The following is an 18,171-nucleotide window of genomic DNA, read 5'->3' on the forward strand; positions in this document are numbered from 1 at the left end:
GATTGTAATTTCTTTGGACATAGCTTGTAACTTTTTCCAATTCCAAGTCTGTGGTTCTGTAAGGAAAAAAAAACAGTATTTTAAAATTCGCTGCACCTTTGTCTCTCATTTTAACCGCTTCCCTCCTTCCCCTGTGCCAGACAAGGTTTTAGCCATTATGACTTAAAAATGAAGTCTCAAAGCATTCCTTACAACAAACTTGCTGAATAGGAGACTCTTTTTTTTTCTGCCTCGCTGTTGCTAGTCAGTTCAACAGTTACCTTCTCAGAACATGTAGCTTCATAGCTGTATTTTAAATTATCAGATTGGAAGTGATGAAGCAACAACAACAAGGACACCAGAAAAAGGTATTTTTGGAAAGCTTGATTCAAAAGAACATGAAGGTCTCATGTTTAATCCCAAAACCTAAAGGAATAAGGAAGTGAAAACCAACAACACTTGTTTTTATTGGCTGTGTATTTACTAATTTTACCTTATTCAAGCTATAAATGAATACCAAACTTTCCAAAACAAATCCATACAATAGGCTTGTAACGATTTCCCAACCTGAATGCTAAATGATGTTTCTGGTATTTCTTTTGGGGCGTCTGATGGCTGGTTAACTGGTGTGATATTTATATGTATTGAAGAGTCCAAAAAAAAAAAAAAAGAAATTCTTGCTGTTTCTGCAGCTTGCTTTGGTGTATGTGAACTGAAAAAAGTAACTATTTGGTGTCTAATTTTGATTTGACTTATTTTCTGTAGTTTCTGACTCTGAAAAAGAAACAAAACAAAACCAAAAAAGCTCCAGAAAACCAAACCAAACCCAAACCTGTAACCTAATCACATCTTAAGCATAGCCTCGCTATTGAGTGTTTTTTCACTCTTGCATTTTATTTGCAAATTCCAGCATTATATGCAAATCCATTATTTGTTTCAAATACAAATACTCTTATTACTCTTTATTTTGAATTTGAGCAAGATTAGATATAGCAGTATGAATATTACAGTGGAGTGTATATAAGCATCTGATTATGGATCAAAGTCCCACTACACCTGATGTGAATAGTGTTCAAAAAGAAAAAGGCAACAAAACCCCCATTCATGCAGAGAAAAGAAGAACAAGATGCAGTGTTTCCAACCGAAACAGTTCCATAATTCTATGATGGATACAGACATATGTGTATGGAAATACAAGAAATAAATTAAACCAAGTAGGTCACCACAGTATGTGGGACAGCATCAGCAGTCCCTCTGTTGCTTTTCAGGCAGTACAGAAGGGCTATTTTCAGGCAGCCTTTGAGAGGTGAGCATTTGCAGGAGTGCATTGTAAGTGTGAAGAGCAGTCAGGCAGACAATTAAATTTTTTCTGGGAAAAAAATAGGGAAGAGGAAGGGGAGGCTAGCATTTTCAGATTAGAGCTTGCAATTGACTTTCTGATACAGAAGGAGCGATAAGGAGAATGGAAGTTGGTCATGAATATGAAAATGGAGGAAAAAAAATCAGTTGGTAATCAATTTTCTCAAATCTAAACTAATGGAAGACACTATCAAGGACAAAGTAATGGAATTGGTTATCAATTTTTCCAGAGGCCTTCTGCATGTATATAACAATCAAAACTTCAAGCAACCTTGAATACCAGAAAAATAGATGCCAGTAATGTTAAAATAAATAAATAAAATATTAGTAGGAATAATAGTGTAAATGATAAGGCAAATTAGTTTTTGGAAGACTGAAGTGCATCTGTCAAATCACAGTGCAACAATAGTTGATTATTCTGTATGTTATCTTTCAGAAGCTCTGAAGCACAATTTATCATGGGAGAATAATTAGAAAATGTATGTGTGTAGTTGTTTTGTGTGTAATGTTAATAATTTAATACACAATAATTTTTAGGGCTTTGTGTTCTTGAATTGTTTGGAATTTTACTGGTAATTTTAGATTGGTAGTAGACAATTACTGGCCGAATAAATACAGCTAGTAAATGTTTTGATCAACAGCTCTTTGTACCAGTTATTGTTCTCTAACTCTTCTGAAGGCTGTGGGGTTTTTCTGTTTGTTTTGTTGTTGTTGGTTTGGTTTGGGTTTCAGTCCTGCATTCCTCACCCCACCTTTCTCATTGTTCCACATCTTTTTCCACATCCTTGCCCACCAGCTGTGTGTTTGTGTATGGCTCTTTTTTTTTTTTTTTTTTTTTTTTTTTTTTTTTTTTTTTAGGACTTGTATAACACATAATCCTTTCTTTTCCATTTGGAGGGTTCGTGCAGCTTTGGGTCTCTGTTTATGGTGGAAAAAGAAGCAAACAGGTTTTTGAAATTTGGTTATGTTTCTTTAACATACCAATTTTTGTATCAAACCAGCCTGATTAAACTGTTAATTTTTTGTAGGCAGGTGGCATATTACATATGTGACAAGGCTGTAGTTGGGACATGACTGATTGTTAACACCATCAGGTTCAAAGTTATTAAGGAAACATGAAACAAAACAGAAGTTGTCTACACCTATTAAAATCAAACATTAGATTTTGAGGGATTGTGCCCTGCCTTCACAGACCACATTGCACGTGCATAAGGAATTAATATCATTAGATGAGCTTAGTCTTGCAAATAAGGAAATTTTTAATATACGTAGTTTTGGGAATAAAACATAGTATCATAATTCCATCTTTAAATAAAATATTATTTAAATTACAAAGCATGATCAAATGACATAAGATTTGCTGCCAAAGTATGTGAACCAACTTGATGATGATAATTTTGAACTTTTTCAATGTTCATTTAATTATATTGTTATCAGAGGCAGTGAAAATAAACAGCAATGGTAAAACAGTAAGAAACATGCTGGTTTGGACACAGGCTAATCACAGAATCACAGAATGTCAGGGGCTGGAAAGGACCTTGAGAGATCATGTAGTCCAACCCGCTGCCAGAGCAGGATCACTTATACCAGGTCACACAGGTACTCATCCAGGCAGGTCTTGAATATCTCCAGAGAGGGAAGCCCCACAACCCCCCTGGGCAGCCTGTTCCAGTGTTCTGTCACCCTCACAGTGAAATAATTCTTCCTCCTGTTTCCATGTAACTTCCTATGCATCAACTTCCACCCATTGCCCCTTGTCTTGTCATTGGGCGTCGCCGAGCAGAGCCTAGCTCCATCCTCTTGGCACTCACCCTTTACATATTTATAAACATTCATGAGGTCACCCCTTAGTCTCCTCTTCTCCAAGCTGAAGAGCCGTAGCTTCCTCAGTCTCTCCTTGGAAGGAAGATGTTCCACTCCATCATTTTCGTGGCTCTGTGCTGGACTCTCTCCAGCAGTTCCCTGTCCTTGAACTGAGGGGCCCAGAACTGGACACAATATAATGGGATATATTTTCTCTGAAAATGCTGAGGATTAGATATATCGTACAACTGTGCTGTAGGTAAATATGGGATAATCTGCATCCTCTGCTAATCTTCTGGTCTCTGATAGTTAGATACAGCCTTAAATTTTGAAACATAGGATCTAACTCTCTACTTTCAAAATGTTTGTCATTAATTAAACCCATTATAAGCAAACATATTTCCAAGCCTTTTAGTTCCCTATGTGCTTTCTTGAATACTGTGTCAAGAATTAATCAGATCTTGTAGCCTTAATTAAAGTGTGATTTGTTACTAATCAGTTTTCTTATCTGTATTGCAGGCAGAGGCTGATGTTTCTGCTGGGTGTGGGCAGTTTGCAACTCTTCGTTCAAAGCAATTGGACTGGGCCTCCAGTTCAGTTAAAGCTTCAGGACTTTTTGCCACCTGCATTGTTACAGAAATTCTGTGAGGTATGGTTGGATTTTAAAAAGCTCTCCTTTTATCATCATTGCTTTTCAAAAATAACCATAACACAGGGATGTTAGGACAAGGGACAGTGGGCACAAACTAGAACATGGGAAGTTCTACCTCAACATAAGGAAGACCTTACTTACTTTGAGAGCGATGAAACACTCACCACCGTAACTTTTTTCTAAGTCACATACAGTGTTTGTCATGGCAGTACCAAAGTCCATCTTGTGATTCTTCTGCACCTGTGGTTCACCACAGTTTCTCGAGCATTTATTTTTCTCTTTGAATTAAAACTATAGTAAAATACTGATTGCTGCAGCATGTCAGGGAAGACCATACCACTAATTTCTACTAATGCCAAATCTACATGAGTTTGAACTTAGAATTTCACTGTAAACAAGGTGTAGACCATGAACAATGTGAATGCTCTGACCTGTGGAATGAGAGAAGTCTGGGTATATGTGCTGGTTTGAGGCCAGACAGATCCTCTCTTGCCCCGAGAGGGACAAAAGAATGACACTCACACAAACGGATTGGAGAGTGATGGAAAGTTTAAATGGAAAAGCAATTGGTGAAGCTACAAAAACCTACAGAGCATAGTGACAAGAATAACCCAAAGCGTAGAGTCCCTTCCGTAACACCCAGAGGCCTCCCAACTCTTCCCTTCTCCCCACCTGAGGGTATACCCAAACCTCAGGGCTCTTTCTTCCCCCTCTCCCTCCACCCCTGCTTGACTAGTCTCAGGCTGGCCAGGTCTGAGACTGCCCCCCTCTCCTTTCTCCTCCTGGCATTAGGCCTAGACAGGCCTAAGAGGCCTTGAGATACTCCCCCACCATTACCTGGTAAGAGAGCATCTCCCGCAGAAGCAGAGAGGGGAGAAAGAGAGAGGAATGACTGTGCAGATGGATTTATAGGGGCAGGTTCTATGGGTAGAAATACGCTGTTTGCTGTGTCCACCTTATTGGGTTGGACACTCGGGACACCGGAGGTGTAACTTACGTGGCAGTAACAGGAGGCACCCAGCCTGAACTGCCACAGTTTATGAAAAGTTTCACATGAAACCATCAGATCAGTGTTGCATTATTGTGGTGTGGTTTTGCAACAATTTCATAAGTCATAAAGTCCTGCGTTTCAAAGTTCGTTTGCAAAGTTTCTAAGTAACCCATTCAGATACAGTATCTCCCCTTTATTTAAACAGATGTTTATTAAACTGACATGGTGTGTATATAACCTTGTAATTTTGCTTGATTTTTGATACTAGAAATTAAAATATCTTCTGAAGGTTAAATAAGTTACAGCAGGATCCAAGTGTACTAAATCTTCTAGGGTGTGAAATGAGTTAGCAAAAATTATATATAAAGTACGTTTCTGATGGGGAAAACTAGTTCAATTTGCCTTCTCCTATATAATCCAAAAAATAAGAAATACAAACTCATTTATTCCATTCTCCTTAAAATTTGTTTATAGCCCACAGGTTTCAGTAGTAAAATCTCATAATCTGTGGGTGCTGTTCACTGAAGGACTCTTCATGTAATGTTAGGGTCCAGGCATGGGCTGCGGTCTAACACAGAGCTATAACTGTAGAATTGCTGTCATTGGCAGAGTTCACAGACCTGTAAAACACAGTGTTCATAATTCCTATAAACTATCCCCATTAACTGTCTGTTTTAAGGGAAGATGAGATGTTAATTGCCTGTTGAATAAGGGAATACATGTCTCCTGTTTATTTTCTGTTATGTTTCATATGTGGCTCTGAATGCAATACTTTGAAAGATGCTTGCATATACAGAGGTGGCATTCTGGAAATTAAATTGTCTAGAGATTACAAAGGGAAACAGACTTGGGTATTCTTGATTTCTACTGCTGCAAGGTTTAGCTCTTTATGCATTCAGGCAGAAGTTTTACTTTATTCATGTCACGGCTATTTATATTCTGAATTGCTAGTGGGTTTTTTTCCAAGAGCACTAAACATTTGTGTGCTAAAATACAATATCCAGTTCTTTATTAAATATCTTAATTCAAAAGCTTTTGTGTATTTTGGATTATGTTTATGTATTTACTTTTTTTCCCCTAAGGATAATTAGCATAAAATACTCCCGAAAAAAAGGAACATCTTGATAAACATATTTTTATGCTTTCATTAATCCAGCTTTCCCCTCTTGCATGCACAAATATTCAGAAAAAGTGGGTTAAAAACACAGTTCTGACTTTCTCCATCTATTGTGATCTTGCATATTCTGTCGTCAAGACTGATATAATCCCTTTTTAAAGAAGCTTTCTATTTTTCAAGTTTTCAGACTAAAATTATCTTTTCCCATGTCAAAGTTAAAAAAATTGTCTTTGGGTTTCTTTTAGCTTGCACTAACTTTCAGCCTGACAATGTCTCATTTATTTCAGGAATATTTTCACAACTTCAATATTCTTCTTTTCAGAACGCTTTATTGGATTAGTCTTAACCATATTCTCAGGCTATAGAACTGCTGCCATTTCTGTCCTTTGGAAGTTACACTTCTGGGTTTCATTTCTGCTCCCAGATAGCTTCTGAATGTATCATTAATTTCTTATAAGTGCATTAAAACTGCCTGAAACTATTATTAATTTCAGAAAAGAATAAATAAAATATCCTCTTTCAGATGAATTGCTGCTAGAGGCCTATCGGATGTCTTCTATGAAAAATATTCAGGAGTATGTGTACATTTATTTTCCATCCCCCAAACTGACTACAGCCTTCTCTGTAAACTATGGTTGCAATCAGGTACTCTATTAGGATTTCCTTTTACATCCTGCACAACTGGCTTGTGCTTTTTTCTTTTGAGTCCTGACATAAAAGTAGTTCACTAATTTCTAAACAGAAAACCAGCTAGCACTTTAGTAAAGGGTCTTTCAGTTGTCTAAAATAACTATGAGACCTTACCACACCAGTTAATAGTCTGACTGATACGACCTTGAGTTTGTGTTAAAAGAAGATTTTAAAATTAGCAGTTCTGGGTTTGAACTTGCAGGTATTAGACTAAAACGCTTTTAGTTGTAATGAGCTTCTTGTATCTGAAAGAACTGTCACTGTCTGCATGTAAGGGAATGAAGGTACAGAACTGTTAAAGTTGGAGCATAGCCTGCCTTAAGTTTCAGAGTTTCTGCGTATTAGGTCGTACAATTGAGTCTAGTATTTTTGGTAGATGAACTGCACAAAACTGTGTAGTATGACTGATTAAGACCACCAATAACTGTATGAATAATGCAAGGAAAAGCTTCTTTAATTGTTCATTGTTTGCTGTAATATTCACAAGTAGAATATATTTGGTAACAAGGAGAAGCTCCATCTTGAAGAAGATCCCAATATCCTAATTGATAATACATGTAACTAACTGGTAGGAATCCCCCAAATACAAAAAGGAACGGTTAAGATGTAACTTCCAGGTTGATTCCAAATAACAAATTTTGGAAAGCATTTGAATAATTATTTTTCCTTGTACTATTGAAGTCTTCTTTGCATTATTTGATCCTTTTGCTGGAAGAGACTGAAATGTTACCACACTTGATATCAGCAGCTGTATTCACAGCTCTTACAACAAACACCAATGTACTACTGTCTCGAATCCACTGTGATTCATTAGATTTGTCACAGAATCACACAGAGTCAGAGAATGTTAAGGATTGGAAGGGACCTTGAAAGATAGTCTATTCCAACATCCCTGCCAGAGCAGGATCACCTAAAGTAGGTCACACAGGAATGCATCCAGGTGGGTTTTGAATGTCTCCAGAGAAGGAGACTCCACAACATCTCTGGGCAGCCTGTTCCAGTATTCTCTCACTCTCACAGTGGAAAAAGTTTTTCTGTATGTTCACATGGGACTCCTGTGCTCCAACTTGCACCCATTTCCCCTTGTCCTGTCATTGGGCATCACTGAGGAGAGCCTCAGGTCACCCTCAATGAGGTCACCCTTCAGTCTCCCTCAAGCTAAAGAGACCCAGCACCTTCAGCCTTTCCTTATAAGGAAGATGTTCCTCTCCCTTAATCATCTTTGATGCTCTGCGCTGGACCCTCAAGCAATTCTCTCTCCTTCTTGAACTGTGGGGCCCAGAGCTGGACACAACATTCTAGATGTGGCTTCACTAGGACAGGGTAGAGGAGGAGCAGAACCTCTCTTGATCTACTAGCAACACTTCTAATACACCCCAGAATGCCATTGGCCTTCTTGGCCACAAGGGCTGGCTTGAGGTTATCCTGTTGTCCACCAGGAGTCCCAGGTCCTTTTCACCAGAGCTGTTCTCTGACAGATCGTCCCCCAACTTATATTGGTATGTAGGGTTATGTTTTCCCCAGATGCAAGACTTGTTGTTTTGTGGTAAATTTCTCCCTGCTCAACTCTCCAGCTTCTCTTAAGTCTTGCTGAATGGTAGCACAAACTTCAAGTGTGTCAGCCACTCCTCCTGGTTTTGTGTCATCAGCAAAGCGCGCTCTGTTCTCTCATCCAGGTCATTGATGAGTATATTGAATAGTACTGGTCCCAGAACCAACCCCTGAGTGACTCCACTAGATGCAGGCCTTCAACTAGACACTGTCCCGTTGACCATAACTCTCTGATGTCTTTCCTTCAACCAGTTCATAATCAACAGCCTGCTGGAAATTCCAGACCTGGATGCTTGGCTTCCATTAGCATAAACTAGCCAGAAAGAAGAAAGAGTTGTTTGAATACCGGTGTCCAGCAAGATAAAGGCTTTGAAGATTTTGCAGATCTCTCCCTCTTGTGGGCAGTGTAAGAATGGAATATAAAAGCTAAGCATGGCAGTCTTGTAAGCAGAGATAATCTGCTAAAGAAGTCTACAGTGTTGCCCTACCTTCCCTTGGTAGGAATATAGAAAAGAAGGGAGATTCTTAAGGCAGTCACTTGGAAAATACTCCCTTAATAGTGGAGCAAAATCACCCTCATAGTGAATATGAACAAAAGCATTCATAGCTAAGTACTTCTACTTGTAGCACTCAGGGAAAACTTGCTTACACTAATTCAGTTTTCTTGTCTTCAGTCTGCAACTCAGCTTTGCATGAGTTACCTGTTGCTAGTTTTGAGTGTGAAACTGAAGACAGTCTCCATTGTAATTTTATCTCCTTTGCATAAAGTTGAAGAGAAAAGCAATTACAAGAAAAACTAAATTTTCAGTCCCCTAAACTCAAGAGTAAAGAGTGAATTCCATTCCAGAGGACCCAATCTTTGATAACCTCAGTACATCCTCCATTTTTCTGAAAGATGTACCAGCTTTGCCAAATTGTTGTCAAGTATTCCCTGCACTGTTTAAAATTTGAGAAGCCCAGTATATGGGGCTTAGTATCCATGTGGAGACAGATTCCTTGTTTAATAGTTTTTGGTTCCCTCCCCCCTCCCTTCCTCCCCCCTTTTCCAGTTTTAATCAAATCTTCCCAAGCCTTTAGTCTGCTTTTTTCTACCTCTCTGTATGTGTGCAATGACCTTTTAAAGATTAAGAGAAAGGATCCCAAGACTGCTGAAGAGCTGATTAAATTTTAGGAAGGCCAGTTCAGTGCAGTACATGATACAAAAATGTACCACATGCTCCCTTTTCCTCTAGTCACTATCATTAGCAAGAAAGGAACATGAAGCCACTAAACTAAGATTCTCATACTGTCTATTCTCAGAGCTATTGAATGTAAATGGCAGGAGCTTTTTTTTCTGGTTGTAATCATTATTAGTCAGGTGGTAACAGTTGTGGTGGGAAATATTTTTGAAATACTGTGAAAATTGAAATAACCAAGAGAACTGTCCAGCTTGCAGTTGATTTAGGGCTTTAGCAGTAGTTACTTCACATGAATACGTAACCAGAGAGTAAAAAAAATATGTATTTTGGGTGCATTGAGTTTCTTTCATCTGTAGTCTGGAGATGTTTGAATGGAACCATGTGCAGATCCAACAGCAACTGGATGATTACCTCAGAGATTTCTCAGCATATGTTTGTAAATTAGTTGCTTAGTATATGTTTCTGTGTTTTAAGAATGTTATTCTTGAATAAAATAATTACATGTTTTGATAGCAAGTCTAAAGAATGGAAAGATTCAGCAATGTAAGCCAGGTTTACTATGTCAGGAACACTATGTGGCAGTTTCAAAGTATATGAAAGTTTTGAGCTGTGTGAGGTAGGCTCGATGCTTTGAATACCTAAGTGTGTAAAAATTTGCAGATAAGCTCAAAATTTCTTTTTCTCTTAGCCAATGTTTTAAGGGGGGGTTGTGGACTTGCTTTCTAACTTTTCAGCCCTTGAAGCTGTAAAGGCTTATGTGTCTATGGGACTGTTCTCTCATTCTCAAGGCTGCCTCAGGGAAGTAAATTTTGTTGTTAGAATTCTACACTGATAATGAAGTCTTAGAGCAGAATATAGAAGAAAGAATGTTGGTTTAGGCTTTCTGAGCTAAAAAGAAAAGGTTGTCTGTAGGAGATTTACTCAATGGAAAAGAGCATAGTTTTGTTAAAATAGGAGATAGCAATTCTTTGGCTGTGAGACTTGTTGGCTTATTGTCAGGGCTGTGACCTGTCATCGTATCTCTCATTTCCCTCCTTCAGTACATTCCTTGTAATGTTACATTAGCTGGACTGAGTTCTCCAGTGAAAGGACGTGAAATGTGAGTTTGAGATTGTTTGCTATAGTGCTTAAACAAGTGTAGATTACTATAGCATAGCGAGGCTGGTTTAGAAAACGTTTCCATAACAAAGCTTACAGCTGCTTTGCTTTTCACTGAGAATTTTAAGTGCGGTCTACTTTGATTGTAGAAAGAATCAAAAAGGAGTACACGAGGGAAAAAAGTTTATACGAAACTGAAAATCAAGTGTCCTATTACATGTGTTGATATTTTAAAAACAGAACTCTAGGAGTACTAAATAATGACTTTCTCAAAATCAGAATAGAGATGCTGGTTAAGACTGTACCTTTCTGAATCACTACAGGTGGGAGGAATCTGATATACTTCCACTTGACCGTTGCTTTCCTTTATTCCAAACTGATTTGTAGACTATTATAAACTTTGTTTTCCAAGGTGGGATTGAAATTACTTCAGTGATGTCATGCAGAAATTCCACTTGGGACTTAGAATTATTTACTCATAGTCATTGTCTACAGAACAAAACTATTTTCAGTGTTAATGCAAGGTAAGTAACTAACATTCTAAGGAGATCAAGAAAAAAACTTGATGATTACACTGTTAATAAAAAGTGAACTAGGGCAATATAATGTAGCTTATCAACTTTTGTCTTCAGTGTAGCATGTTGGTAAAGGTGTTGAAAAGAGTTTCAAATCACTTACGAATTACATCATTCTTTTAGTTTAAAAGCCAAAACGTGATTCAAATTACTTCTGTCTTGGTTGTGTAGACTTAAGAAGAATTTTTCTCAGGCAAGTGAATTCTGCATAACTTACTTAATTTTCTCTTCTCCTTCCATTCCATTGTCTTGCCCCTTTCAATACCAACTGAAAACAAAAGCCCTACTTTTGTTAGTTTGCAAAGGAAACCTGCCATATGAGAACTAAGAATAAACTGATGAACTGACATCTTTCCTGAGCCTGAAGATAACTCTCTGTTTCCTATTATTGCATTAAAAGGGAGAGAAGAATAGGTGATTGTGAGATGACAGTCACTACTGAGAAATTTCCTGGGGAGCTACCTCAAACCCATTAAGTAAAAAAATTGCTGTAGGGAACATCATAAAGGAAAGCAGCCAAAGCAGGGAGAGGATTTTATTTATTGGACAAAGGGAGGAGTGTTTATAACATTGATGCCCTGATGCTACCTCAGCAGGAAGCTTCCTCTGGAGAAAGAAGGTAAAACATATTGACATCATTGGAGGAACACCTAGTGAATGTCAGTGCTGCAGGATTGGTTTGATTAACAAATTATTGTATTTCTGTCATGACAAATCGAATGGCATGGATTTACCAGAAGCTTTTCTCCTTAGAAAGCGTTTTATTGCTGCAGTGTGTTTGGGGGTAGTGTTGACTGGACATAGGTGTTTCAGGTGGGACAAAATCAAATTGATGTCGTGTATTAGGACAGCAAAAAAAACACCCCAGAATTTACCATGACTTGGTTAAAAAGTGGAGACTTCAAGAGACAATGGTATTGTTTTCTTTAAAGTTTTGAGCAGGTTTTTCCTTAAATACATGGAGGGGTTTTTTTCTTAATCTATATTACATGATTTGCTTATAAATTTACTTATGTTTTCTGAAACTTGTATTGTATTTTATTTTTCTTTATTTTTTTTCCAGCCAAAAATGCTGCATGCAGCTATTCTGAATATGCTGGTTCTGGATGGTGAATCAGTCTATGCCTTGACTTCTCAACCTATTTTGCTACTTATAGCCAGAATAATCCTTGTGAATTCAAGACACAAACTTGCATCTCTTCAGGTAAGAAATATGTGACTAATTATTTAGACTGCCAGTTATTTGGCTTTCTCATTCTTTTCTTCATACCTCATTGAATCAGGTTTTTACCTCTAAGAAACAGTTCAGACAAAGAGATTACAATTAAACACAAGTATATTTTTCTTTAAAATGAACTGTTTTCCTACCATCTGCTTCAAAAGAGAAGAAAGAGGCCTTCATTACCTGGAAAAATTAGAAAGTTTAATAGGAAGCAACTTTTTTAAAAGACGCATACTTTGTGGCCTTATTTGAGGGAGGGCAGAGGGGAAAGCCCTGTAATGCAGCATACATATACTATGCCCATTTTTAGAAACTTTGGGATACTGTTAACAGTTACTGCATGAATTCTCTAAGCCAGGAGTTCTAAATTCCAAGTAAGTCCTATCTGGTTTGTCATTGTCTTCTGACTCTTCAGCAGGCAACCATACGAAAGCTACCTTAATTCTCTGTCATCATTGTACATTTAAAAACAAGAAGATACGATGGATCTCTTCTTGAGAAACCTTTTGTCTTATCTGCTTTGTAGTTTACCAGTAGGCTAGTTGGTAGCTGGACTCTCAAATTGGAGGACTTTTAACAGCAGCAAGTTCTCCTTATTGCATTCCAGTTGAACAGAATTTGGCTGGAGATCAAAATGCCACATGGTGCTTTATGCTTGACTGACAACATCCATTCCCAGCTGGGTCTCTGTATGAGTGATGAATTAAACTGCGTGGGAGATGTTGGCTGAACTGCATTTCTGGAAGCTAAGCTCTTCCATTATTTTCCCTGTTATTCACAGATGAGTGCTGTTGAACTTCAGCAATTGGGTCACTCAGGGAGGCAGAAAATGTTCCTGGTAGAGAGAATTCCCTTGCTGTCTCCCCTCATACTGAGATAATGGGGGGCTGCTGTCTACCAAGTGGAGATTTAATTCCTTGTGACTACATCAACTTTGGATAGTAGTTCAAAAGCAACAACTGGTAAAAATTACTTTGGTCAACAAGTCAATGTAGCAATTAAACCTTTCCATTCTTTTTTGTTTCAGCTTGATTTAAAAGAAGCCTCAACACTTTTTCTTTTATAAGATTAGTACAAATAAATTTAAAACAAGCTAAAAGACTCTGAAATGTATTATCTAAAGCATTTATAAAGTCATACTTTATTAAAAAATGCTTGAAAATTATCTAAAAATTCTTAACTTGGCTCCCAAAAAACTGGCATTGCTGATAGAATATTGTGCAGAACTTTCTCTGATACTAACATTTCTGAGTGGCAAGCATCAGGCCTCAGGAAATTGTCATCGAGCTGGATCCTCAGTTGTGTGGAAAATGAATACATTATATAAAGCTAAACCAAAGTAATCTGAAACTATTTAAATTGCCCTTAGGTTTCTAAATAAGTGAAATGCTGGGATTTGACCTTTTTCACAAAGTCTATTGTTTGTGTGCTTTTACTCTGTTAAGCTTGATATCAGAAGTCATCCTTTGTTGCTTTTTGAAATAGATGCTATTTTTTTTTTGATGGCTCCTTTCTAGGGATGTCACAGTCAACTACATATGATTGGTTTAGATGTTTACGCTTGAGTAGTGTACAGCCCTGAGGTCAGACTGTTGTAAGCATACCTGTATAAAAAGTTCAGAAATAGATACCTCTCAGAAGCAGTCAAATGTCTGTTTTCTAGAAAATGATAGGCATGCTAACAGTAGTAGAATAACTAGTAATCTTAGAAGCCTGTGGAGAGGTATGCCCTACATTGACAGGCAATAAGAATAATTTTAAGATCTTGTACTATCGGTTAGCTTTTCCATGCATTTCTACCTGGTGGAGCCAGAGAGGCACAAGATACGCTAGGGAATTTATGCTTTCGGTATACAGCTTTCTAAAATCAGGTATTTCCTTAGCTGTGATTTAGCTCTGCTGTAGAATGATTATTTAGTTCAAAAAGATATTTGCCCTTCCAAAATTCCACATGCAAACATTAATACTTCCAATTATGAGTGTGAAGTGTTCTCATGAGCAGTTATGGTCCTCTTTCACTTTTCTTCATTTCCTTTCTGAAGGAGATGATCCACCTGAAGAAATAAAAAAAAGGTAAAACAGAAGAGGGAAAATGTATAGAAGGGCAATACTAGATGATCAGAAATACTGAATGGCTTCCATGCAAAAAGTAGCTAAATAGTCTAAGACTCTTCAGGCTGGAAAGATTACTGAAGAGTGAGACCATGGCTCATGAGTTTCTTAGCAGATTGTGGTCCTAAAGTTTTGCAGAATTCAAAGAGCAGCTAGAGAAATTAACAGGGGAAAACCCATCAAACACTTAGAGCACTATAGAGGTGCTTGAGGATATTAATCTTCATGCTAGATTAGTGCTTACTTCTTTTTATAGACAGCAGCTGTTTCGGGATGGTTTATATTTTTTAGAAATTAGAATTCAATAGATTACAAAATCTGTATTTTAAAGCCACTTTGTTCTTTTCTTTTTTTTTTCATTTTAAAGAAAAGGGATCTGTACTTGTTATTAACTTGAAGTATCTGTATCTTCTTTCAGACATTATCTTGGTGGACTCTGCGATGTGTGAATATTCACCAGCAGTTGTTAGAGGAAAGATCACCTGAGCTATTTACTCTTGCCCAGACCTGTATAAAACAAGGTATGTTTCTAATCTCTTATTGGCCTATAGCATCAGTTGTAAGATATCACAGCAGAGAGGAATTTGTGGGCACAACTCTCACAGCATGCTTACCTAATTAGGGAGAGCAGAGAAGGAAACAGAATTCACTTAAATTGACAGAAACTTGTATGCCACATGCTGCTTTCTGGTCACTAAGATGGAAATGGGAATGTGCAATTGTAAACAAAGGTTTTCTTCGCCTGTACTTAGTACTGTTAACTAATCACAAGCTGACTTGAAGTCATTCTGTACAGTTTTTATTCCGTATTTCATAGAATCATAGAGTTACCAGGGTTGGAAGAAATCTCAAGGATCACCTAGTTCCAACTCCCCTGGCCCAGAGCCCCATCCGGCCTGGCCTTAAAAACTTCCACCTCTTTGGACAACCTGTTCCAGTGTCTAACCACCCTCACGGTGAAGAACTTCTTCCTAATGTCTAATCTAAATATCCCCTCCTCTACCTTGGATCCATTGCCCCTAGTCCTGTCACTACCTGACATCCTAAGAAGTCCCTCACCAGCTTTCTTGTAAGCCCCATTCAGATACTGGAAAGCCACAATAAAGTTTCCTTGGAGCTTTCTCCTCTCCAGACTGACAACCCCAAGTCTCAGTCTGTCCTCACAGGAGAGGTGCTCCAGCCCTCTGATCATCCTCGTGGCTCTTCTCTAGACGTATTACAGCACCGTCCATATCTTTCCTGTAATAGGAGCTCCAGAACTGGACACAGTACTCCAGGTGGAGTCTCATGAGAGCAGTGTAGAGGGGAGAATCACCTCTCTCGACCTGTTGGCCACACTTGTCTTGATGCAACCCAGCATATGGTTGGCTTTCTGGGCTGCAAGTGTACACTGGCAGCTCATATTCAGCTTTAGTAGCAATAGTATGAAAAAAGATTCATTTGGAAAGCTGCAGTCTGGTGCAGTTTCCATATGCATACCTGCACATTCAGTGTCTTGCAGGTTTTTCACTGAGATTTTTCAGATTTTAGTGGCTCAAATTATGCTAAAGAGTGAATGCAAATCTATGTTTGCATCTGTAGAAAATCCTCATTGCATTTTTGAGTGCTTTTCACAGTACCTCATGAAAAACACGATTTTTTTTTCCCTCATTTAAACAGGATTTTTGTCCTTTGGGAGACCATCAGAGGTGCATCATATATGTATGGAGAGTAAAAAGCAGGTGAAGATAGCAGATGTTCCAAATAATTTACTAAATTTTTCCCCCCACTCTTTTTACAGAAAACAAAGCCTCTGTTAGGTAGATGTTTTATGGTCCTGTGAACATTGTTCTCTTTTTTAAAAACAGAGAATGTGTTTCATGATCTAGATGGGCAAAAGCATTAAAACTTCCAACTGTTTCTTAACAAAGAACACGTTACTTAAGTGTGAAGTTAACATTCAGATAACTTTCTCAGTTTTGAAGTGGTGTCGATTTTCTTAAGATTTTTTAAGGGTTGAGTTGTATCCTGCTGCATTCTCTGTCTTACTTTAGTTGAAAACAATTGAAGTAATATTTTTAAATTACTGGTTTGATGTCATGAAACAAAAATCTCTAAAATCAGACTTTGTAAGAAGTTATTACTAAGCAGGATTTGTGCGTGCAATTTCTTATCTACTGAACTTAAAATAGCTGTGTAAAAATATGTTCAGAATTAGGAGCTTTCTATGTTAATTGAAAGATTTTGAGGATTAACAGGTAGGCAAAAAACAAGTCTAGGATGTTTAAACAAAATCTTTCAGGATAGAGTTGACTGCCAGTCTCTAAAATCAAAAACCAGAGAAAAACATTTTTAAAATAATTGATAATGTTACTAACACATTATTAATCTTAAATCGTGTTTGAAAAGGTAAGCATCCATTAAATAAAACAACATCTGTGTCAGTCTTGGATACCTGTCTTTTCAGGTGCTGTGATGCTCTAGACCTCTATTTTGGCAGAAAAATATTTACATAATAAAAAAATAGAGCCCAAAGCAAAAAAAAAATTAATTTAAAAGTAGCTCACATGAATTGTTTTCAACGTAATGGTCTGTGTTTTACTATACAAGAAAATTCTTTTGTCATTTAATGTATTTTGATATAATTTAAATATATACGTAATACAAATGCTTCTGTGCTGGTTGAATAAATGTCATGTCTTCTAAAGATTTCAGATATATTTACAAAGATATTTTCTTCTGCTCAATCTGCTGGTAAAACTTACTCATTTGAAGTCTCCTACTTAAGGGAATGATATTATCTCAATATTATATGTTTTGAATTCCTCTGTTTTTCTGCAGGTCCAAGGTAATTAGAGTTGTTTATTCAGTTTTTATGTAAAATATGAGCAAAGATTAATCTTTTGTTTGTTTAGTAGTAATCCTTAGATAAAACACTTGAAAATGCTTTAAATAGTGGCTATCTTTTATACACTGACTGTGAATTTCTAAATGTGTGGAGGTGTGAAGAACAACATGTCTACTATGAGCAAAACAGACTTTCTCTCCTGGTATTTTAAATGTATCATTCTCCTGCACTGCATCCTGATAGTTTTTATTTTCTTAATTTGCAGTGACAGAAGCGGAAACTTTGTTCAGATGTGGTGAAAGCTGGCACTTAGCAGTTCAGTTTCATCTTGAGTGTGCCTATACATTTTTGTATTACTATGAGTATAAAAAAGCTAAAGAGTGTTTCACTATGGCTAAAGACATAACAAAACTGCAGATTAATCTTACAGGTAAGTTTTGCTTATGCAGTCTATGATGATGGTTGGTTGGACCAAACTAACCTATGGCTTGTTGGGGTGTTTTTACATATCCAAGTAAAAAACCAATTGTTTCAAAAATGTTTACTTTTACAAGATAGGACTTACTTGTTTTCTGAGAATTAGCATGGCTTGAAAAACAGAAGAGCAATATATCATACAGGTACAATATAATCCCTAATAAACACAGATGTCTCAGCAGTTGTATTACAATCCTTCCTTCCTGTGTTTCAAGCTAAGTTCTAGGTCTACTTGTATCTGTTGGTGTAATGATGAACGATTCTGCTTCTTTGGAGACACTTACATAGAAGTCTGCATAATGATTTGATGCAGTCTTTCACCTTTTGTGCCACTTGCTTGGATAAAATCACTTCCAGAACCAGTGTTGTCACAGGAAACAAGTAGAAATGTCAAATTTCTGATGAACAGAAATACGAAGCACACAACCACTATGGAGACTTTCTGATTATCTTTTCAGAACTGATTCGTCCGAGTAAGGCGGATCAGAATGCTGAAACTTCCTTTAAAATTACATGCATAGATATGGGAATGTTTGTTCT

General features: G+C 37.3%; 1 protein-coding gene across 1 annotated transcript in view; it reads left to right on the plus strand.

Moving 5' to 3' along the window:
- TTC27 (tetratricopeptide repeat domain 27) overlaps nt 1-18,171 on the plus strand; it is a 111,405-nt gene that overhangs the window by 5,397 nt on the left and 87,837 nt on the right. Inside the window, exons 3-6 of the mRNA XM_054399091.1 lie at nt 3,661-3,790; nt 12,057-12,197; nt 14,746-14,848; nt 17,420-17,584. Coding sequence (XP_054255066.1) covers nt 3,661-3,790; nt 12,057-12,197; nt 14,746-14,848; nt 17,420-17,584 — 539 coding nt within the window. The remainder of the gene's footprint in view (nt 1-3,660; nt 3,791-12,056; nt 12,198-14,745; nt 14,849-17,419; nt 17,585-18,171) is intronic.

This window comes from Indicator indicator, chromosome 2, assembly GCF_027791375.1.
Source record: "Indicator indicator isolate 239-I01 chromosome 2, UM_Iind_1.1, whole genome shotgun sequence".
Taxonomy (NCBI): domain Eukaryota; kingdom Metazoa; phylum Chordata; class Aves; order Piciformes; family Indicatoridae; genus Indicator; species Indicator indicator.